Source organism: Eumetopias jubatus, unplaced genomic scaffold (genome assembly GCF_037043125.1).
Source record: "Eumetopias jubatus isolate StellerSeaLion01/CBP00866 unplaced genomic scaffold, mEumJub1_p1.0 scaffold_8, whole genome shotgun sequence".
Classification (NCBI taxonomy): Eukaryota; Metazoa; Chordata; class Mammalia; order Carnivora; family Otariidae; genus Eumetopias; species Eumetopias jubatus.
The window spans coordinates 97128486-97153229 of NW_028274814.1; the positions used below are offsets into that span (position 1 = coordinate 97128486).

The 24744-nt window shown below is 39.9% G+C and overlaps 1 protein-coding gene across 3 annotated transcripts in view; it reads left to right on the forward strand.

The window, feature by feature from the left end:
* LGR5 (leucine rich repeat containing G protein-coupled receptor 5) overlaps nucleotides 1-24744 on the forward strand; it is a 123806-nt gene that overhangs the window by 33832 nt on the left and 65230 nt on the right. For all 3 annotated transcript variants that reach the window (XM_028111034.2, XM_088025638.1, XM_088025640.1), the window contains exon 2: nucleotides 21919-21990. In XM_028111034.2, the coding sequence (XP_027966835.1) occupies nucleotides 21919-21990 (72 nt within the window). The remainder of the gene's footprint in view (nucleotides 1-21918; nucleotides 21991-24744) is intronic.

Below are 24744 nucleotides of genomic sequence, written 5' to 3' on the forward strand. Positions count from 1 at the left end.
ATTCAGTAAAATTGTGAAACAGTTATATATATATATATATCTTCTGTGTGTGTATATATACATATCTTTTATACACTTTGTGTTCATCAGGAACCATTAGAATCAGGGTCATACAGGGCAGATGAGTAACACCTCACTTTCCCAGAGGTCAGTTTTCCAGCAATTTTCGCCTCTTTACACAGAGCCAGGAAATGTAATAAGACCCTGAGCATCAAATATTACTGTACAAATCCCATACACTTAAGCCTCTTTGAAAAGGAGGATTTGACTCTCTTTCACACTCCATTTGGGGTTTTTTACATATAATCTTGATAAAGTTGATTATTTTACTTCTGAATGCATGTTGAGTATAAACAGCAACTACATAAGAAGCTGAACACTAAGGAGTCTTTCACTTTTCATTGATAACTGAGATTTATCAACTGATAACCTAATCAATAGCAAAGGAAGAAGAATTCCTGAACTAGCGCTCCAAATAAAACAACCCTATTTGCCATCATTTGGTGTACAGTTGAGGAATCCTACAGCCCTCATTGAATAGTTTCAAAAGAAGTTTCAGCACAGGTAACTGGTGTTTTTACGATGGGAACCATGAACAATTAAAAGTCTTAATTTGTTTAAGATGGCATTAAAGTACAGAATCAAAATTTTTAAAGTTTTCTATATGTAATTTTAACATTGAAAAAATTGGACATTTTAAAGGATAAGGTTCAATTTAAGTGGGAAACCCACATGTATGGAATATCTATTCTAAGATAGATCCAGTAAATGAGGAGAAATTGTTTTCACATTTAAAGTTTACAGATGAGGGCGCCTGGGTGGCTCAGTTGGTTAAGCGACTGCCTTCAGCTCAGGTCATGATCCTGGAGTCCCGGGATCGAGTCCCACATCGGGCTTCCTGCTCGGCAGGGAGTCTGCTTCTCCCTCTGACCCTCTTCCCTCTCGTGCTTTCTATCTCTCATTCTCTCTCTCTCTCTCAAATAAATAAATAAAATCTTTTAAAAAAATAAATAAATAAAGTTTACAGATGAGTGTTCTTTACTTCCAAAATCTTTGAAAATCCTAGATTAGTAAAAATATTTTAAAGCAACATGGATTAATACACTCTAGATTATGTCCTTGCCTATGTTCAGTTTCACGTGACAATATGTGGAAAATAATTTACTTAACTTTAAGCTTGTAAGGTTTCTTTTAGGTGATTTTAAAAGCTATAAACAATGTGGCGACTGACCATTCACAAGAAAAAAAGCTGATAAAAAAGGGAATTATATAATGCTTCAACTTGGGAAAGAAGGAAAAATACATCATAGCATAGAGTTACTTTAAAGCCGTAATGTTGGCCAAGGGAGATTAAATTGCCTTTGGGGTGTACAGATGCAGAAGATTCCATTGGTGTGCTTTTCAAAGCAAAGACAGATGATATTAGGAAATAAGGCATGAGGACTTCTGCTTTAATCTGTCCACAGTCGTGTTTTGATCTATGACTAATTGGAATTGCAAGTAGGGTTTGGAAGATTCTTGCAGCCAGTCTGAGGCTAGCAGACATGTAAAGTCCCTTAAAAATGCATCTAGAAAGATGGCCTGACCACAAAAGAAAGAACGTGTGAAGAACTGTTCTAATTTAAGCCTCTTGGTGTGTCTAATTCAAAATTAATATGTAATATGCACAAAAGCAACGAAAGGTTCAATGCTTGCTCTCAAGAGAGAAAGTAAAATATACTACATGATCCCCCCCCAAATAAACATCACTCCCTTTTTATGTCTTTAAATAAAAGAAAAAGAACTACTACCCAAGAGATTTACTGAATCCAAAGATGATTTCTCTGTTTCCACTCAGTCCTACAGTGGCTCTCAGAGCCTCCAGGATGGTCCGAGCTTCTGTGCATTCCATATGAGGCGAGCTTGGTTTGGCTCTGGCCCTTGACGCTACTCGGGCCTTGTGTTGGGTCATATTGCAACATAAGCACTTCCATTCAACCCTGACGACCCATTTGTAGCTTCTGGAGAACAGCCTACTTTCTAATGCCCTGATGCTTCTGCGCATGCTCTTCTCCTATCAGAAATGCTTTGCCGTCTTTCACCCCTCCCTTTGTCTGAGACAGGACATCTCTCAAAGCCTCCATTTAAGGGTTGGTGCCTCTTAGAACTGTGATATAAGGAATATTGAGATTAACTGTTTAACATAAGTAAAAAGAAAGTTCTTTAAGAGTTTGGTAGCAGAAGAGATTAATTCCTAACCAGCTAAGATCTGGGAGGGATTTTATGGGGAGATTGGTCTTGTATTGGAATTTAAAGGACTAAGAAACTTTTACCATTTTTTATCTCACTTATTAGAAAATGAAGACTTTTATTCTGTACATTTCATTTCCTTTTTGGTCATTTTACTCCCATGTTGGGATCTTGAGAGTTAATTTGGAGATACTAATAGGATAGAAAAATCACCAATATGTCAATGATTGAAACATAGGTTTCCTTTGTTTAGGAGGGTTGTTCTCTTTGAACAGGTCAGATGGGAGTCACATATTAATGTGAATATTAGGGTACTGTTTCCCAGCCAGATTAGTAGGTGGACAGCAAAGTTACCCAAACCTGCCAGTTGGAACTCCAGCCACTCCCTTCATTGTCTGTTTTTAAAGATTTTATTTATTTATTTATTTACTTACTTACTTACTTACTTATTTATTTGAGAGAGAGAGAGAGCAAAGGGAAGGGCAGAGGGAGAGAGAGAATCTCAAGCAGACTCTGCACTGAGCACGGAGCCTCATGCGGGGCTCGATCCCACAACCCTGAGATCATGACCTGAGCTGAAATCAAGAGTCAGACACTCAACTGACTGAGCCACCCAGGTGCTCCAGTGGCTACTCCCTTTGAACACCCACTTTACCTTACTATTCTTTTGACACAAAAAACACTGCTGAAATCTCAGCTCCTTCAAGAACCTGTCTCCCTAACTAATGGAAAATGTACTGACAGCTTTCTGGACCTGTGGTAATCAAGGACATGTTCTTGGAGGCATACAGACTTCTACATGGAATCAGTCTGGGTAAATTACTTAACTTGAACCCAAGCTGTCTCTACTTTGGGATTCAAGCATGACAGAGAAAGGGTTTATTTACATGGGGGAATCTTCTAGGAAGTATCAAAAAGAAATGGTGCCTAACTGCAGAAGTTTGGGTCAGGAGCAGGGCACTGGTGATGGTGGTACCAACAGAGCCCTGGGTACTTTTTAGTCTCAGGTGGAAAACGCCTGGGATGAGTATCTATGGCACAGTGAACTGATCATTGATAGCATTTTGACACATCATGGTGGCAACTCAGGTCAGAAGGACGGGTCAACAGCAGATACCATACTGTAGTCACAAACACTAGTTCTTGCATTGCAGATGAGTCATCCCACCCAAGGCTGGAACTTCTAGAATGATTGGGGAAGGAAATCTGTTGGAGACTAAAGTTCCTAAGCGTGACTGGGAGCAACACCCTGTAAATGATATATTATGGCTATTTTTAATCAGGCTGGCATGGGTTGGAGTAATGAAACACTATACCTAAAACAAGTAGATATTTGAATAATTGGCATGTGGTTTCAGCTTAAGAAAAACGTCAGAAAAAAAAAAAACATCAGAAACACATAGCAGATTAAACATATGTTTATGTCGAGGGGCAGCAAATTAATTTAGAAAGCATAAACCCACAAAGACAAAGAAAAGAGGAGAGAAAATTATAATAGAGGAGAGGTGTTAAAAATCTGTGACGTGACTTAGCAGAGAAATGGCATAGGGTTAGTCAAGAAGCAACCCAATTCCTAAAAAAGTACTTTTGAAGGTCTACCTATTATTAAAAATAGGGAGATTCATTGAAATTCTTAATAATAAGCAGCTAAACATCTCCCTTAGCTCACACAGCCAGACACCTATTTCCTCACCACCCAAACTTCCAGCACAGACAATAAGCCTGGTCGAAGACTGGAAAGTTCCAGTCTGAAGAGAGTGAGCCCTGAGAGACTCTGGACTAAGACATACAAATGGTTGCCTTTAGAAAGTGGGAATCAGGGATGGAAGGGGTCTGGTGACTTTGTTTTTGTATTTGTTTTTTCATTCTAAGGCTTGTAGTTGTTTAAACTATATATATATAACATGGATAATACAATATAATGCCTATGTATCTAGGTGCAAATATATAATCACTTTGACCTAAAATAAAATTTAAATTTAATTTTAATTTAAAGAAATAAAATAAATAAAAGGTTTCACCTTCATGAAAACACAATTAAAACTACACAGTATTGTATCAATGAAGAAAATTCTTATCTGGTCACCAATACTTTATTCCACTAGCTGCCCTGGGAATTCTTCTACTTAATGATGGCCTCCTCTCTTAACATTGAACTGCCAGGGCCATAGTAAGTAGGACCGCCACATAAAGCCACACAGTTGTGCATGCCCCAACTCCGGGTCAGCGGGCCTGGGCAGTGTGGCAAGTAATGGCAAGTGTCTGTGAGTGTCAGAGCTCGCTTTCTTACTGTTGAGTCTGTAGTAAGATCTGCAAACTTACTTCCTTAGGGTTGGTATACCTCCTTGCCTTTTTGCATGGCATGTTTAGCTTAATCATCAATTGGCACTTGTTGAATTCCCACATAGGATTCAGTGCCTTTAACAAAACTCATTGTAAAAACACAAGTTTGGATTTTTCTCTTTTTGAAGTTTCCCCATTTTTTCCTCTTCCGTCTTTTCTCAGTTAATAATTATACCTTTGATGTGGCTTAATCTGACAATTTGGATCTCTAATGATATATGTAGTCACTCCGGGTCTAAAACGTTATACTTATTTTTTACATTTTCTTAAGCTTTGTAACTCATTAACCAATAACAACGAATAATTATGCCTTTGGTTGTTCTTAAAAGTTCATTGGTGACTTATTGGCTCTCAAGTGACTCCAAGCATATAAATGAATGTTCTGCAGCAAATGTTTAAGAAAGGCAGACAGTTGCCTTTATGACAGGTCCTTGGGAAGGTAAATAGCTAAACTACGTGACTGGTAGCAAAAATGAAGTCTTCCAGTTTTCTCAAATTGATTGAGCACTTGATCTATTTACTGTTGAGTGTATGAGGTTTTAAAATCTCTCTTCTCTAATCATTGAGTCTGCTTCCACTCCTGGAATCTTGGTTAAGTTGAGAGGGAAAACAGTTTCCCTGAAATGGAAGAATGTCTCTTTAGAGTTGGCCTAGCCATCCCAGAGAGAAATGAAGACAAACATTAAGCTAGAAGATTATTCCCATCGAATAACTGAAAAGTGCCACCACCTCATGAAGATATGTCTTGTCTTTCATCTTTTGAATGCAAGCAGCCGTCTGATGTGGTGTTCAGAAGGTTATTTTAGTTTAAAGAAAAGGAATGCTTAAATCAAACTCTTGAGTAGTTGAATTCGATTGAGAGTCTATCTTGTCGCATTTGTTCTTTTGGAGAATTACATTTCTGTTTTTACTACCTTGTTTTGAGTTTAAAATGTTTAAAAGCATTGCAAAAATAACAGGAGCTCATTAAGTATTAAGTAGGCACTTCAAAGGATCTCAGAATATGCTTTATGAATATTTCATTCACATTCCCCACATCACTGAAGTAAGAACGGTAAAGATTTTTCCATTTAGTGGGAGGAAAAATTCAATTTAGGGAGAAGCTTGTCTACGCAGGCTCACATACTGTTCAATAGCAAAATAAAAATACAATCTGTGCCCTACTTAAAATGCAATTAGATGTTTCTACATCTTCCATACTCAGCTAGAAACTAACTCAAAAATTAGTCAGCGAGACTTATTGAGTTCCTTCTTATTTTTTCCTACCCATTGTTCATTAATATCTTTCTGATAAGTAGATTAGCATTTATAGTAATGTTATTTTTAAAAGTTATTTTTAAAACACTGTGGCCAACTGTTTATAGGAAACGCAAAGTAGACCCAGTATTCTTTTATCTGCTTGCTGTACTCTCCTCGGAGACCCACAAAAACATACTTAGTAAAAATAATCCTCCCAGAAATAAGACAGGAGGGGAATAATGCCAGAGAATGCAGCATTCATTCAGCTGGTCAGTCACTCAACGAGAGTATTTATTGATTGTCAACCATGTGCCAGACGCTGTGCTAAAAGCTGGTGATCTAACACACCCTGCCTTCATGGCATTCAAGAAAGGAAGACAAGAAAGTAAATAAAGATGTGACCACAAACTTTTCTAAGTGGAAAGGATGGTGGTGGGAGGTAGAGAGAGGGGGTAGGACGGCAGGGGTAGGCAGGAAGACGAGCAGGGAAAGGTGGGAAAGGACCTATCCTGGATTGGAAGACCAAGAGGATCATCTGAAAAAGTGATGATTTAAGAATGAAGAGGAGCCAGCCTTTGGAAGGGAGGGTGAGGTGCAAATGAGCATTGTGGGTGCAGGTGAATGGACAGGTCAGGGCTGAGGGAGAAAGCCCTTGGGATTTGGGGGAGCCACACTGTGGCAGCTGTGCCCTGAGCGCAGTGAGTCAGGACGAGCATGAAGGGTGAGGCGCTCGGGGCCTGTCCACCGTGCTAAGGCATTTGGGTTTACTCTAAGAGCAAGCAGGAATCCATTGGAAGATTTCAGGCAGTGCCAGGAAATTATCTAATTCTGTTTTGGAAAGCTAATTTGGCCTCTGTGTGGAGCATCTGTGGAGGGGGCCAGGAATAGAAGCAAGAAGGGGAAGAGCGCTTAGGAAAGAGGACTGAGTGGGACCTCGGCAGGCTGGGATGTGACTGGGAGGTGACAGCTGCTTCCCCTGGACCAGCCTTGTGCCAGGCGCTTGCCATGGAGACTCTCTAGTCTGCACAACTCTAGCAAAGCCTGGGCTCAGGAAACCCCAGGACAAGATTCCTCCAAAGCCCTTCCCCTGAACAGAAAGTTTACTGGAAATATACTGCCTGTGTCGATCTAAAAAGCAAAACCCCAAGACGCAACAGGAGAATAAAAAATAGTCTGGTGTGACTGGAATAGAGTTGACAGTTGATCCCCAATTTACAATGGTTGGACTTAGCGATTTTTCAACTTTATGCGGTACAAAAGCAACACACATTTGGTAGAAACCACACTTGGAATTTTGAACTTTGCTCCTTTCTGTGCTGGCAACATGCGGTACTGTCCTCTATCGTGATGCTGGGCAGTGGCAGCCACCCAGTCAGTCCTGTGATCACAAGGGTCGGCAACCCATACACTCAACAGCCATTCTGTTTCTCCCTTTCAGTGCAGTATTCAGTAAATCGCATGAGATGGTCAACATTTGGTTGTAATATAGGGTTCGTGTGAGATGATTTTTGCCCAACCGGAGGCTAATGTAAGTGTTCTGAGCACAATTAAGGTAGGCGAGGCTAAGCTGTGATGTGCAGTAGGTTAGGTGTATTAAATGCATTTGACTTACAGTATTTTCAACTTATGATGGGTTTATCAGGATGTAATTCCATCATAAGGGAAGGAAGATCTGTATTTGGAAAGGTTTAGAGAGGTAAATGTAATCCAGCGGATTAGGACTGGACCATGGAGACTTCCACCCACAACTAGGGAAACCCTTTCCAGTGCTCGACACTGAGCCAAGGGCACGCACCTAACTTATCTCATTTAATCCCCACCACGGCAGCATGAAAGAGGTGTTACAATACAACATTAAAAGTTCAGGCCACAAAAACAAAACAAGTGACAGACTCTAACAGCAAGGTGGCAGAACCATCACTTGAGACCCTGACCTCTTTTGTAAATCTGTAACCCATTTTACTTTCCACATGCCACAGCTAGGTAACAGTATTTAGGCTCCATTTTGCAGCTGGTAGACAACCAACAAAGGCTTTTTGAACCCAGGGGATAGGGTTGGATGATGGCTCAGATCTGCCTTTTTAAATAATAACCCAGATTCTTTGCATGTGCTCCAGGATATGAGATGGAATATGGGTGGAAGAGAAAGATTTCATCCTATTGGCAAGAAAGGATCCCTTAGCCACACCATGTTAACTGCAAGATATTTCAGCCTCTTGCTTTCTGCACAGAGCAGGAAAAACAATGGGAATTTCTGCCTGGGTGGAATAAAATAGATCTAGTTCCTTTAATCAAAGCTTTTGAAAGATTTTCTTTGAAACATTGCCTTGGGAGTCTTTTTAATGTAATTATTACGGAAACATTAGGCATAGTCACAGGCCCAAAATTATTATATATGTGTGTGTATACACACACACACACACACATACACACACACTATATCTCATAGCTTTTTACTCTACTTTTTCTTGTATATTTTTGTTGTCCAATAATTAAGTAATGAAATTATCTGCTAAAAGGCATTTATGGTGTGAAAGACGAGTAGGGAGGGAAGGTTTTTCTAAATTTCCTCTTTTGAAGAAAAAAGTCATTACATTACTTTTGCTGTCATCGCAAGAAGGCAAAACGAAGAGTCTCCTGTGTGTAATTCATGTGTGGTAGTTCAGTGATTCTAAGCCAGGGGCGATTTGACCCTAGGGAACATTTATTTGGCAATGTCTATACATTCGTTTTTCAGGGCCGCCATAACAAAGCACCACTGACCGGGTGGCTTAAAGAACAGAAATTTATGTTCTCACACTTCTGGAGGCCGGGAAATCTGAGATCAAGGTGTCAGCAGTGTTGTTTTCTTCTGAGGCCTTTCTCCTTGGCTTGTGGTTGGCTATCTTTTCCCTCTGTCTTCACATGGTCTTCCCTCTGTCCCTATGTCCAAATGTCCTCTTCTCATCAGGACACCAGTCATAGCAGAACAGGATCCACTTTAATGACTTTATTTTAACTTAATTGCCTCTTTAAAGACTCTGTCTCCAAATCAATCACATTCTGAGTTATGGAGCGTTAGAACGTCCATACAAATGGGGGGGGCAGAATATAGTTCAACCCAAAACAGTCTATACAAGTTCTTGGTTGCTACAGCTGGAGGAGTGGAGGTGCTCCTGGCATCTAGTGGGTAGAGCCAGGAATACTGCTCAACACCTTACAATGCACAGGAGAGCCCCCCACAGCAAAAAGAATCATCAAGCCCCAAATGTCAGTAGCGTCAAGATTGAAAAACCCTGTTCTAATTCCAAAGTCGATTGTTTGATTTCTTTTTCTAAGCATAAAGAAAAACAGAATATATTACTCACATGAACATTACTATTGTGAATTATAGCAGTCTTAATTAGGGTTCTACTAATATCCCTATTCGGCTATCTCTCACAGAGACCAATTTGTGGCATAAATGAGCTTCGTAAACTGTTTAGACAAAAAATGGAGTTATTGTTAGAAGAAAAAACAGAAGCACAATGTAAGATATGAGCTCTTTTCTCCTTCAGGGAAAAAAAAATCAAGATAACTCCAGATGGATTGGGAAGGGGGCAAGAATGAAGGCAGAGAGGACCATTAAGATCTCATTGCAATTGCTCGACCTCTCCTGCCAGATAAATGAAAGGCCCAGAGTTCCGACTGGAATTCTGAGATTCTGGGGCTGGGAGGGAAATGGACCAGGGGCTGCACACCATGGAGCCAAGAAGGACCCAAAAGATGATGTCCAAAGGCTAAGTGGAAGGAAGCAGAGTCGATGGGCCAGAGAGGTGTTCTCAAGTAGAATCATTCCCAGGGGCTGGCTAAGACGTAAAAGCAGCCAGACATGCCACACAAAGGTGTGAACAGTAGAGAAGAGACTTTCCCGGAGGCCCCTTCTTACATGCGTGGTCCTTAAGAGTCAAAAAGGTCAAGCAAATATTAAGACCTGAACTTAAGCTACGGCAGGAAATAGATCATGGATTCCAGTGTACAGTGTAGCTGCAAAGGGCTGATCCCACAAGCTTTAGAGTCAGACGGACCGGGTTCAGACCTTGCTTGGCTCTGCCACTTTACTGCTAGTGTCATCCTAGGAAAGCTCAAGTTCTGTGTGCCTCCTGTCTCTTCATCTATAAAACGGGTTGTTATCTGAAGATTCATTAGGTTGTGCGTGTGTGTGTGCATGTGTGTATGTGAGAGAGAGAAAGAGAGAAAAATGCTAGTTATTACGATTGGGCACAGACAACTGTTAGAGAGAGCACCAGCGGTGGGGAGAGGCAAAGGGAGAGGGAGAAACAGACTTCCCGCTGAGCTGGGCGCTCCATGTGGGGCTCGACATGGGGCTCAATCCCAGGACCCAGAGATCATGACCTGAGCCGAAGGCAAACGCTTAACCATCTGAGCCACCCAGGTGTCCCGACATTTGACTTCTTAAATCTGCTTTCCCACCTCATTGCCAAACTTGTCACGTTTGCTTCCCATGGGTAATTTGCTACAGTGGATTTCAAAACAAAACAAAACAAAAACCCCACCAAGAATGCCCAAATAAAGAATACTTCCCTTCTGATGGAGACCTTTTCCTCTGAGAAAAGTGCATGAACATTCATGACTGACTTTGTGGGCTTCTAATTCTGACAGTTGTAAAAGGGTTTGGTTTGTTGTAATTTCTCTTTCTTTGTCCATTTGTTTTTGTTTCATTTTGTTGTCTGCTTGCTCATTTCTCTATTTGGGATGTGTTCCGAGTACATGAGTTTTTAGATAAGTGGTCCACTCACAGATAACTATATCTATTGTGGTGTCTAAATGGGGTGTCTTTCCGATCAGATGGGGGCCCCAAATGTGGTATGACTGACTCTGGGGTGAAAGGTTCTACCTGAGGCAGGACAAAGGAGATAGAAGTGTATTGAATACACCGCAAGGGCGCTGCGGGCAGGACAGCAGAGAGAGGCCATCTGCCGGGAGGCAGTGGGAGGGGGCTGTTTTTAAAGGGGGAAAGCGAGGAGGTATGGCAATGTATGGAATTCTCCCTTTTTTTGGTGACTGTGCCTGGTTGTAAGTAGCCCATTGGTCAGTGAGGGCCTCTGGATATTTTGAGGTGGGTCCCCTAATGGGCCTGTCTGTACTCAGCCGGGGGCGAGGGGCGCTCTGGGTCCTTTCTACATTCCATCGCTCAAGACTGTGTGCCTAAAAGTGGCCTCTACATCTCTCTTCTCTTGTTATTCACAAAATACAAATAAGGTATGTGAATACCCGGTCACATTAACTATGTCTATCTATTAGATCAGGGTGATAATGTAAAATTTTCAAATGAGCTTTGCTTTGAGGCTCTGTCTTTTCAAATTTTCCATTAAAATTTTAATAAAGCACGGCGCCTGGGTGGCTCAGTTGTTGAGCGTCTACCTTCGTCTCGGGTCGTGATCTTGGGGTCCTGGGATGGAGCCCCACGTCGGGCTCCCTGTTCGGTGGGAGGCCTGCTTCTCCCTCTCCTGCTCCCCCTGCTTGTGTTCCCTCTCATTGTGTATCTCTCTGTCAAATGAATAAATAAGATCTTTAAAAAAAAAATTCAATAAAGCAAAGGGACCCATACGTAAGTACATAAGCCAGCTATCTCTAAACATTTTTAAGATTATACTGTAATTTTAAAAAGATTTTTCAAGATAACCAGGTATCAATAAGCTAATATTTCTTCACTCCTGATACATCTGTGCAGGTAAGAGTTTTCATGTGTAAAAACACTAAGAGAGTCTATGTTATAATAATAATCATAGCAGGGCGCCTGGGTGGCTCAGTTGGTTAAGCGACTGCCTTCAGGTCAGGTCATGATCCCGGGGTCCTGGGATCAAGCCCCACATCGGGCTCCCCCTGCTCTTTGGGGAGCCTGCTTCTCCCTCTCCCTGCCACTCCCCCTGCTTGTGCTCTCTCTTTCTCTTTCTCTGTCAAATAAATAAATAAAATCTTTTTTAAAAAAATAAATCATCATCATCATCATCATCATAGCAAACTATGCAGTGCTATGTTGTTGTCTGTTCGCTTATTGCCAGGTACTACTTAAGTACTTTACATGTATTCGCTCCATTATTTCTCACAACAATTCTATAAAGCAGATACTATTACTATCGCTATTTCAGAGATTAGGTAACTGAGGCACAGAGATGTTAAATAACTTGCTCAAGGTTATTCAGCTCAGAAACAGCAAATATCCTGCCAACTCAACCTAAGGCAGGATGGCTCCAGAATACAAGCTCCTAATACCGTTGGAACCTCAGGAAAAATAATAATATTAGAAAGGAAATGAAAAGATTATTAGTCTTTCTTTACATATAAACGGATTGTTTCACTTACAACCTGTAAGTTTTATTTTTTAACTTAAAGGTCATCAAATAAAATAAAATATTCTTCTAGCACTTTGCACAAAAGGGTATTCTGATGGCCAAAAGTCATATGAAAAGGTATTCAACTCTCCTAGACATGAGGGAAATGCAAATTAAAACCACAATGAAATACCATTGTACATTTAGCGAAAATGACTAAAATTTAATAGAGAAATAATGCCAATTTTGATGATAACAAATGGAGAAAAACAGGTGTGAAACAACTGGAATTCTCATACACTGCTGGCGGACGTATAACTCAGCACAACCACTTTAGAAGACTGCTTGGCAGGATCTATTAAAGCTGAATATAGGCATAGCCCAAGACCCAGCAATTCTACTCCTAGGTATATACCCAACAGAAATACACACGTTGCGTATATGCTCAACAAAAGACATATTTAAGAATGTTTATGGCAGCACTACTCATCATAGACACAAACTGACCCAAATGTCCATCAACAGTTGAGTTGTGGTATAATAATAAAACAAGATACTATATTGAATTGAGAAGGAATAAACTATTGCTACATGCAACACATGGATAAGTTTCATAAACATAATGAGTGAAAGAAGCTAGGAAAACACAAAAAAACTCTGCTCTGTATTACTAAGTGAAAGAAGCCAATCTGAAAAGGCTACATACTGTATGATTTCAACTATATAACATTCTGGAAAAGGCAAAACTATGGAGACAATAGAAGGTTCAGGATTGCCAGCGTTTGGGATGGGGAATGGAAGGATGCATAGATGGAGCACAGAGGATTTTTAAGTAGTGAAAATGCTCTGTCTGATGCTATAATGGTGGACACCTTTGTCCAAACCCATAGAATGTACAACAGCAAGAGTGAACCCTCATGTAAACTACAGAGTTTGGGTGACCATGAAGTGTCAATAGGTTCATCAGTTGTAACAAAAATACCACTCTGGAGGGGAATGTTGATAACAGGGGAGGCTGTGCACATGGGGGTGGGGGGCAAGAGGTATATGGGAAATCTCTCTAGCTTCCTCTTAATTTTGCTGCGAATCTAAAACCACTCTAAATAATAAAATGTGTTTTAAAAAAAAACTATGCACTGTATGATTCCATTTACAGAAAGATTGAAACTAAGCAAAACTAATATAAAAGTGTTGGAAGTCAGCAGACTGGTTCCCTTTGGGGGATAAGTGGGTGGAAGGGAACATAAGGGAGCTTCTGAGACAATGATTATGTCCTATTTCTGGATTTGTGCTCATTTATGAAGGTATGTTCACACTGAAAATTCATTGGGCTGGACACTTAAGATTTGTTCATTTTCCTATATATGTTACACTTTAATAAAAAATGTTTTTCAAAGATATGTTGTTTTGCAGTTAATAACATGAGAAAAGTATGTGGAAATAACATTATTCATACTATCATAAAATGCTACTTAAGCCTGCACCTTTCCTTTTGAAGTTCACAGGACGGCTTATCTCTAGAAGCATATTTGAAAAGTGATCAATTAAAAAGAGTTGGAGTGGCTCCAGCCTGGATCCATTGTTAACAAAGGTATCTGGCAGAAAGCTAAATGCTACTGGATCTCCCAAGACAAATTTAAAATGATTGTACTTAGAAGAAATGGGAATTGCACTGTGCTGCTAAAGAAGAAAATATTTGTCTTCAAATGTGGCCGAGATTAAAGAACCATTTTGGGGAATTGTTTTCTTAATTTGTTTAATAGTCACACTATAAGGAATGGCCTCTTTGTTCACTGATTTCTGTCCTGAATCTCAAAGATAAACAGTCGAGCTGGATTTTAAGATGGTGGACTAAGCGCCTAATGCAAACATTCCTCCCACAACAAGTCCATAGAAACGATAGGAAAGATGTCTTAGCAGGACAAAGAGGAGAAAAGGAAAAGTAGAAGGAAAGAAGAGGGAAGGAAGGGGAGGAAGAAAAAAGGTAGGAGGGGAAGGGGGCAAAGGAGAAGCAATAGCAGCAGCGTAGAGATACTTGAGTGTGGCGGTAGAAGGGGGACTTTCAATGGACGAGAATCTTTGAGGAATCTCTAGGACAGAAAGCAAATAAGGCTGACCGAAGAGAGAAGCCATAACTCTAATTCTGAGCAGAAATCACTGTGGAATGTGGGTATACACAAAGTGGGTTTTGTTCCCAGTAGGGTTTCATACTAGAAGTGTTTTATGCCTCACACTTAGAAGCAATGTAGCCATTTGATGAGAAACATGATTTAAAAAAAAAAAAAAATGGATCGGGTAAGATCATCTGCTCACTTATAGTAAGGCTGCAGTAGAAGAGAGTTCAATTCAGCATTCACTGAGTATCTTCTCTATGGCAAGACTCAGCTAGACACTAGAAGTATACTATAAAAAAAAAAAAAAAAAAAACCATGAGGAGTCACAGCCTACTGTAGGAGATAGACACATAAACATATGACTTCAATATGATGCCATTAAATGTGTGCAGTGATCTGGGAGGACAGAGAACAAATCACTTACCCTAACCTTACAGTTGGGCTAAGGCTTCCTGGAGGAGATGACACCCTACCTAAGTCTTGAACAATGAATGAAAATCAATATGCCAGAGTAGTAAAGCATTGGTGTGCTGCATAATGGAGCTTATGTGCAATACTAACAAATGTGAATTTCATTTGGAAAATGATAATTGAAAGGTTTTAGGTAGGGTGCTGATTTGGCTAATTCTGCATTTTTTAATGGCTCTCTGTAGCCATTAGAGGGTGGGCCTAAAGGGATAAGACTGATGGCAGGCAAGCACAGAGTGGGAAGGCAATTTCAGATGACTGGGGCAGAGATGGTGAGCACCTGCAGCAGGGAAGAGTAAAGAAAGAGGAAAAGAGATAGGTAGAGAAGATGAAAAAAAAGAAGAATAGTATCTAAGATTTGGGCTTTTCTGGCAGGAAGATGGTAATGGCACTAACTAGAAACTGGTACTACAGAAAAAGAAACAAATTTGGAATAGGAAATAATTATTTCCATTTTGAACATGGTGCATGTTCATGCATGGTGCATTCCTACAAGATTGCTAACTGGACATATGCAGAAGGAAATTAGATATATGGTTCTGAAATTTAGGAGAGAGGGATTAAAACTATGGTTCTGAAATTTAGGAGAGAGGGGATTAAGGCTAGCATGTGGGGAGTTATGGGCATCTAAGAGACACTCAAACCCATGAAAGTAAGTAACAGTCTCCAAGAAGAAAAGGCAGATTGAAGAGCGCTAGGCCAAGGGCAGAACTCCAGAGAACACTGACATTTAAGGGAAAAATAGAATAAAATCCCACAAAGGAGCCTATAAAGTAGAAAGTTTGGAAAGTATGGAAAGAATCCTGAGAGAATGATGACTTGGAAACCAATGGAGTATAGAGTTTCCAGAAAGAGCAAATCTAATGCAAGAGAGAGGCCCAGTAAGTCCTGTGTTCATTAAATTTGACAATATGGAGATCACTGCTTCTTTGGCAAGAGCAATTTCACTGGAGTGTAGGGATGGAAGTCTGGGTATTGTGGGTTGGAAAGGGAATGGGAAGTGGAGACTACAATTGTAGACTCTAAACAACCTCAAAGGGAATGAGAAAGACTGAACAGCAGGTGAAGGAAGACATTGGATTGAAAGATCCTGCTTCCCATCTGTTTTAGTAGAGGAAAAGACTTGACTCTGTTTATACATTGAAAGGGAAGAAGAATAGGGAAAAAAAATAGAGGAAGTAGAAGGAATTATTCATGAGTAATGAGCTATAGCATCCTACAGGGGATGGGACCCATAAGCAAGGCTAAGCAAGCAGAAAGTATGGGTATCATAAGCAGGGGACAAAAAGGAACAAGAATTTGGTTTATTTCACGTTTGGTGGTCTAAAGAATCTCAGTTGTTTCCATGAAGTTAAAAGGAAGGTGTCCCATAATGGGAGTCGTTGTTGATTAAGAGGTTTGAGGCAAGTAGTAAAGATTGGCCACAGTTCCCGTGGGAGAAAATTGAGCAATCACAAATAACAAGATTGTGCAGCAGTGTTGAGAACCCACAAAGACCATGAATTTATAGTCACTAGTCTGCATATTTGTGAGTTTCTCTTTTCTAGTAGCACTCAGTACCCTGGGATAGGAACAGAGAAAATGAATTATGGTGTTTTTCCAGAGCTGGGATTTTGCCAGGAGAATGAAACAAAAGACAAGGGACCAGGGGGTTGAGGGTGTTGGTGAGGTAGTGATCCAGGGACCAATGCGTGATCTAAGCTAGGTTCTTAGGCTAAGACAAAGCTTTAATACTGGAAATATCAAAGGACTAGAGATCGAAATAGAAGACTAAGCTGGAAAGACAAAAGACTGTGTCAGAAACAAAAGGGTCTGTAAAGCTAGATCTTGAATTGGGGTGAGGGAAGGGTGGGGGAGCACAGGAGTAGGAATTTGGAAATAGAGAGGCTAATGCATTCTAAGGAAAGAGAATCACATAGGTAAAGACAGATGCAAAGGGGAACAGCAAGAATTTCAAGTGTATAAGTGGACCACACATTGCATAGAGGAAAGTGACATAAAATCAAGGTGGAAACATACATTAGGCCAGATCGTTAAGAGTCTAAATAGTTTAGACATTCATTCCTCTAAGAAGCCTGGAGCCAGCAGAAGTTCTCAGATGGAGGGGGTCCATATGGCTACATCTGTGAGGTTTGCCCTGCACAGGGACTCCTCACTGGGAGCTGAACTCCAGGCCAAGCTCTGCTTGCAAACCATTCACCTTGTTCTGCTGCTTGAGTGCAAAGATCTTTTCTGTAATTCATCATGCCCCTTTTCCTGTGGATGCACCTGAGGGGTTGCTTTTTTTATTGGCTAACAGTCACTCTGAGTGGAGTGACGATCAGACAGATAGGCTTTTCAGGGTAACCTCTCTGGCCATGGTAGAAGATGACCTAGACACAGTATGAGGAGACACAGTAAGCAGGGAGAGCAGAATGGTTATCCACATAACAAGGACCTGACCAAAGGTAGCAAGCAGCCAAAAAGAAGGAAGGGAGGCCAGATCCAGAAGAAAGCTCTAGAGACTTAATACTGAGTGTCTTTATGGACGTAGGGACAGCAGAAAAGGGAAAAGTTGGAGATGACTTGGATTGGTTCTCCACTGTGTCCCTAGACCTGCCCACCATTAACGCTCAACTCACATTTGTCAAATGAAGAAAAACAATAAAGCTGCAAGCAACAAAGATATTCGCAAGACAGAGATACTGTTCACTTGGACGGAACTCTATTTCTAGAAAACAGTTAGGCCTCCTAAACACTGAGTGAGTTGTAGAGTTCAGAGCCCTCACCTGGGAATTCAGGGTTGCTCCTGTGCCATGGTTCTAAGCCTTGCCTGATCATTCAAATCACCAGAGAAGGTTTTAAACATCCCAGTGTCCATACTGGACCAATCAACTCAGGCACTCTGAAGATGAGACCCAGACATCAATATTCCATAAAGCTCCTGAGATGACTCCACAGAGTCAACTGCTCCCATAGAGCTTTGCAGCCCCTGTTCTAGGTTCCCAGACACGGTCATTAACACAGCATCGGCAAGAGCAGGGTCAGAGACAGGGCAGAATAGTTGAACATATTTGACCATCTTGTCACAATGATTCCTCCATGTCTTATGAAATCTTTGTACATAGTGACCACTTGTTCAAAATTAATTCCAACACCTTGGCAAAAGATGAAAAAATTAAAGAAATCCATTACATTGTTTCACAAATGTTAGGAAACTGAATCATAGACAAAAATGTGGTGCAATATGGGGCCCCTTTTAAAATCATAGTTTAATTTGCATGTTTGGAAATTATTTTATGACCTCCTGATTTGCTGCTAAGGTTATATGTGTTCCAGGTATCAGAAAGACCAAACACTAAAAAGAAAAGTTCACAAATAATTTAAGTAAGAAAGAGAATATTTTAGTACAGAGTTTTAATGTTGTTCTAATTCTATCATTTTTAACTCAAAATTGACATAAAGGCAAGAAGAGCATTGTTAATCAAAGAGTGGTCCGGGGAAGTGTCCTTCCCAGGATGTGGCTGTTTTTTACTAATCCACAATAGATAAGAATTTGAGAGTAAAGGTATAGAAGCTTTTATAGTAATTGAATAATCTATATTGAATCACATAACAAAATATTGAGCTCCTATTTTATGCATTTTAGTGTTTTTATTTCCCTTTCCTAGTAATTAATTTTATTTTTTTAATTATAAACACTCAGCAAATTCAAAATTTTAAAAAATTGGTCTTTCACCATGGATAGTTTAGTTTGGGAAGCTAGAGGACCACTATTCCATTTGAACATCAGTGCAAAGGTGAACACAGAATGAATAAAGTAAATGCAGACAAATTCCTTTTTAGCTTATCTGTTTTGAATTTATATTTTAGAGGCCTATTTCATTTTACCTTATATTGTTGATATGGAAAGTTATTTTCTGCTATAGGCTTATATGCATTGCTTAGAAGCTCTTTAAAAGAAAACAGACTTGGGGTGCCTGGGTCGCTCAGTTGGTTAAGCATCCAGCTCTTGGTTTCAGCTCAGGTCATGCTCTCGAGGTTGTGGGATCGAGCCCTGCATCAGACTCTGCACTCAGTGTGGAGTTTGCTTCATATTCTGTCCCTCTCCCTCCCATTCACTCTTTCTCTTTCTCTCAAATAAACAAGGAAACAGACTTATTAGAAAACAGGTGGTAAAAGAATGGTTTAGCAGTATTTGTGCATTTTCTTTTTTTTTCCCCAAGTTTGACTTTAATATATCCAGGTTTGAAAATCACTAATACATAGGTCGAGCATAATGAGCATTCTGCTGTTTATCATTCTATTTTTTTTTTTTGCAATTTCCCTATTACGGTTTTATTTTTATTTTTTTTTATTATGTTATGTCAGTCACCATACCGTACTTCATTAGTTTTTGATGTAGTGTTCCATGACTCATTATTTGGGTATAACACCCAGTGCTCATTGCAATACGTGCCCTCCTTAATACCCATCACCAGGCTAACCCATCCCTCCACCCAGTATTTGCTCATTTTCTAAGAGGAACCCAGCATCAGGTAACACAGAGAAGTTATTAATTCCTTTTGGGAAAGGGAGATACTCCTCTTTTTAAGAAATAAGTTAAGTCACTCTCTTTTGATTGGAAACAGCTAGCAAGAGTTCAATAGCATAAACTATTAATGTAGAGACACCCTAGTTTAAATACAAGGAAGCCTGCCACACGGAGATTAGTTCTCCCAAGATCATGCGGCTAGTGAATGGGGAGGTCAGGAATCAAACCCAAGACCCTATACCCTGACAGTGCCTTGCTCTTTCCACCATTCTGGCATAGAAAGTGTTCCGGTGGGGACCCTGAGAGGCTTATATAAGCTTCACTTCCAGGAACCTGAAATAGGATAATAAGTATTAAAATCATGTGGAATGTTTATGAATCTCCTTAATATGTAAATTTCCTCATTCTATTTAGAGCTTTCTGCATTATAGACAAGAGTGCTGTTTGTCCCAAACTGATCTGCACATCACACAGAAAAGTGTAAGAGGAGAGGAAACTTAGTGCTATCCATACCAGTTGTCTTGATGTTGAAACTGGTTTGATCTGGGTTGCTATTAAACATGCTCCAAAAGCAAACCAACTTGATTCTTTTAGGAAATAAGTGGGAAATCATGAGAAATAAGTGAGTACCCGAGAAATATCAAGTCTTTGCAGGGATTATATAGTCCCAGTGAGGAATTCAAAAACTTGATTGATTCATTTAATACATGTCTATCCAGTGAACTAAACAACTTTGCTATTTCAGAGAAATATCTGCACAACAAATTTAAATTGCTAATCATTTATTTGGCACTCTTACCTAGACAATGCCAGAAAACAACTCAGATTTTTAATATATGGAAATACAAAATTTTGCGTGTATATTTTTGACATCGTTTAGTTTTAGCTTAAGAATATATATAGCGGGCGCCTGGGTGGCTCAGTTGGTTAAGCAACTGCCTTCGGCTCAGGTCATGATCCCGGAGTCCCGGGATCGAGTCCCACATCGGGCACCCTGCCGAGTCCCACATTGGGCTCCCTGCTCGGCGAGGAGCCTGCTTCTCCCTCTGGCCCTCACCCCTCTCGTGTACTCTCTCTCTCATTCTCACTCTCTCAAATAAATAAATAAATCTTTAAAAAAAAAAAGAATATATATAGCATGTTACTCAGCTGTATCATTGTTCAGTAGCGGATATTAAAATTTATAATTGTTTTTTTACGTACTCTGAAACATTTAACTGAATATTTTATCTTCCTGTACATGCTAGTGACTTTTTAGTCACTTTTTAAAGAGTAAATGATCAATCCCTCCATTCTTACCATCAGTGATTAAAAGTTAATATTTGATAAAGGAACCAAGCAATCTATACTGACATCAGCTGGTTAGATGCTATGGGTGTGGCCACTTAAATAACAGGGGTAATCTGGATTTTTTAAACAGCTCATGGGTGAAATAGGTGAAGGTGGTCAAAAGATACAAACTTAAAATTATATGATAAATAAGTCCTGGGTATGTAATGTACAGGAGGGCGAATATAGTTAACAAATCTGTATTGCTTATTTAAAAACTGCTAAGAGTAAATCTTAAGAGTTCTCATCACAAGAAAAAAAAGTAAATGTGATGAATGTTAGCTAAACTAATCATTTTGCAATATATACATATATCACATCATTATGTTGTACACCTAAAATTACTACAATGTCATATGCCTATTAAGTCAATTTTTAAAAATAATAAATAAAAAGAAGCTCATTGTCTTATCTTGAGATAAATTTTAAGTGTGTACACCTGATCTGAGATTATAATGAATTTTGAATAGAATCTGAACCTACAGGTTTGAGCAATGAGTCATGTTTTAAGTCAACTTTCAGCTGACTATCACCTAAAGTCTTAGCTGGTCTTGATTGCAGTCTATCCCGCTGCCGGTCTTTTGTCCTCTGAGATACAGATGGCATATATCAGTGATGCTGTAGGGTTATGTGGGAGACAGTCAAGAAATAGAAAAGTAAAAACAGAATAAAATCTAATTACACGGAGTTTCCCTTAAAACAAAAATTGATTGAGTTCTGCCCAAAGTGGCTTGTTGTTTCCTGTGCCAGGAACTACTGTGCAGGCCCAGCAGGAAGTGTGCTCTGGAGCAGGATCACATTACACCCTTGTTTTATGGTTCATTTCACTTATTTAATGCAATCTGAGAACCTGCAAAGGGAACACGTTAGAAGGAGGGAATGGGCTTTTTGTCTTGTTTGTTTTGTTTTTTTGGAGTTTCTTTGAATCAAAACATTTGTTTTTACAAAGTGCTTATAGCCCCACAGAAGCAGGACTTGCAGAGTTGCATGGGGAAGACATTTCTCTTTGTCACAAAATTCAAAGCAAGACATGAAGTTGGGTTATGTCTAGGGTTGAGTTATGTCTGTTTCCTTTGCCGTCCTACTCACATAATTTTAAACGTGAAGGATTACCACCATGCCCATGAATGGTCTAAATCATTTTGAATTCAAAAAATCTCCTCTTAAGGTCTCTAATTTGATAGAGAGCCCAAGATGGGGTGGGGGGTGCTGGTAAGGAATATGTTTAAGATGCAAAATAGCGATTCATTTGTCAAGCAAAAGAATGAGTTCCTTGGGCTGTATTGCTTGAAAATGTGCGAAGGGAACAGCTGGATTCCCTTGTGGTGGCATATACCGCTCCTCACGTGCTGTCTGTTTTCCTCTCCAGAGACCTCAGTATGAACAACATCAGTCAGCTGCTCCCGAATCCCCTGTACAGTCTCCGCTTCCTAGAGGAGTTGTAAGTATCCCCGTAGTAGTGATGCGTCCAGTCAACACGGAGCACATTCCTGGGTTTGCCCCTCATACTTACTCTGGGAACCAGATAAAACAAGGCAAAAAAGCTGTCAGCACCAACAATTTTGGCACATGAGGAAACACTTAGTTGGGAGGGGAGAAAAAAGGAATTGCCTAAGATTCTGGAAATCAACTTATGAAAGAGTTGACCATGAGGCTACAACTTTCTAAGGTGAGCCTTGAGCCAAACAAATTAAAATTTTAAAACAAAGGCTGTTTAAGAGTGCTGGATGTCTCTTTGGAAATAGTTAAGCAGCAGGATATTGAAAGTTTGAATACCGGTTCATGTTTATTAAAATAGCAAGTAAAGCCATAATCAAAACCAAAAACTGCCGCTTGGTTCAGGTTGTGACAGGGAGAGTGGAGTCCACATTCCGTAGCACCAAAACTTCTTGTCCTAATCACTTTTAATTACTATTTTCCTACTTCTTACTTTAGCTTCCCTCGAGGCTTGAACAGAAAAACATGAAATCCACAGAGGACTTAAAACTGGGCTCTCCTAAACTCACCATAAAAAAAAATAAAAAAATAAAAAAGGATGAAGCTAAAATTAGCTAATGATACACAGAGGAATCTTGATTAAGTCTCGTAATCACTTTCCAGAAGATGAAAAAGAATTGTATAATCCAAAAATCTGCATTTAAAAATTCATTTGATCCTCTTACCCTTTGGAGTGATGGAGACTAGGGGAGCCATGTGCCCTCACAGTCCTCATGAAGAAAGTTTGGCACCATCCCTTGAGTACATCCTCTGACTGTTGATTAAAGAGATTGTGTAGGCAATGACCTCTATTTTCAAAAGAGGTCAAAATTTCAAAAATTTAAATGGTTGATGCACTGCGTGATCCACCATGGGAAGTGGGAAGAATGTTCCATCATAACCAAATTACACTGCATCGATCTTTTCCCTTTCTCAAATTTCTCCCTTTAGGGTTTTATCTATATTTTTGATGGCCTTATATTTTTAGCAAATGTTATTGTCTTACTACTGAAATCAGTTGAATATATGCCCAGGTTTTTATCCAGGAATACGGTGGGGAAGCTCAGAATACGAGGCTGCACAGCAAGTTTTTATCATTCATGTGTTTTCACTCTGGGTTGTCCACGCTCCTCTTTTCCCCTCTTCTCTTTTCTCTCTTGCCATTTCCACAGCTAAAAAGTAATTTTGGTCAGGGCTGAGTCCTTGTCTATCTTAGTCATGGCTTATATATAATAAGTAATCAATACATTTTTGATGAATGAATGCATCCTGAGAAAGCAAAATATGTAAAAGGAGCTTCTCATCCAAGTTGGCTGCCTTAGAAAAAAGCAACAGACGTGGTAGACATTAGCCAATATTTCTAAAGATTACCTTTAGCAAATTTCAGTTAAGGTTTTTTCCTGATTTCCATCCTTCTCATCCTCCCCTCCTCACCATAATTAAAACATGACACTTAGTCCTATGTACATCCCCACCCCATATCTTGAAGGTATGTATTTGCTATGCTTTCCTCTGTCATTTCCTTACACTAACCAATGGCACAAAGCTTCCATTCTGTGTCAACATGCCCCTCACCTTATTTTTTTTATTTTTTATTTTTATGTTAATCACCATACATTACATCATTAGTTTTTGCTGTAGTGTTCCATGATTCATTGTTTGTGTATAACACCCAGTGCTCCACGCAGAATGTGCCCTCTTTAATACCCATCACCAGGCTAACCCATCCTCCCACCCCCCTCCCCTCTAGAACCCTCAGTTTGTTTTTCCGACTCCATCGTGTCTCATGGTTCATCTCCCCCTCCGATTTCCCCCCCTGCATTCTTCCCCTCCTGCTATCTTCTTCTTTTTTTTTTCTTAACATATATTGCATTATTTGTTTCAGAGGTACAGATCTGTGATTCAACAGTATTGCACAATTCACAGCGCTCACCATAGCACATACCCTCCCCAATGTCTATCACCCAGCCACCCCATCCCTCCCACCCCTCACTGCTCCAGCAACCCTCAGTTTGTTTCCTGAGATTAAGAATTCCTCATATCAGTGAGGTCATATGATACATGTCTTTCTCTGATTAACTTATTTCATTCAGCATAACACCCTCCAGTTCCATCCACATCATTGCAAATGGCAAGATCTCAGAATGGGAGAAGATATTTGCAAATGACATATCAGGGCTAGTATCCAAATCTATAAAGAACTTATCAAACTCAACACCCAAAGAACAAATAATCCAATCAAGAAATGGGCAGAAGACATGAACAGACATTTTTCCAAAGAAGACATCCAAATGGCCAACAGACACATGAAAAAGTGCTCAACACCACTTGGCATCAGGGAAATCCAAATCAAAACCTCAATGAGATACCACCTCACACCAGTCAGAATGGCTAAAATTAACAAGTCAGGGAACGACAGATGTTGGCAGGGATGCAGAGAAAGGGGAACCCTCCTACACTGTTGGTGGGAATGCAAGCTGGTGCAACCACTCTGGAAAACAGTATGGAGGTTCCTCAAAAAGTTGAAAATAGAGCTATGATACGATCCAGCAATTGCACTACTGGGTATTTACCCCAAAGATACAAATGTAGGGATCTGAAGGGGTACGTGCACCCCAATGTTTATAGCAGCAATGCACCTCCACTTTGGACCACAAATGGAATCAATAAAGAATTCACTTCCCCAAGGACTTTGTTTAATAGAATTCCTCCCTCGGTG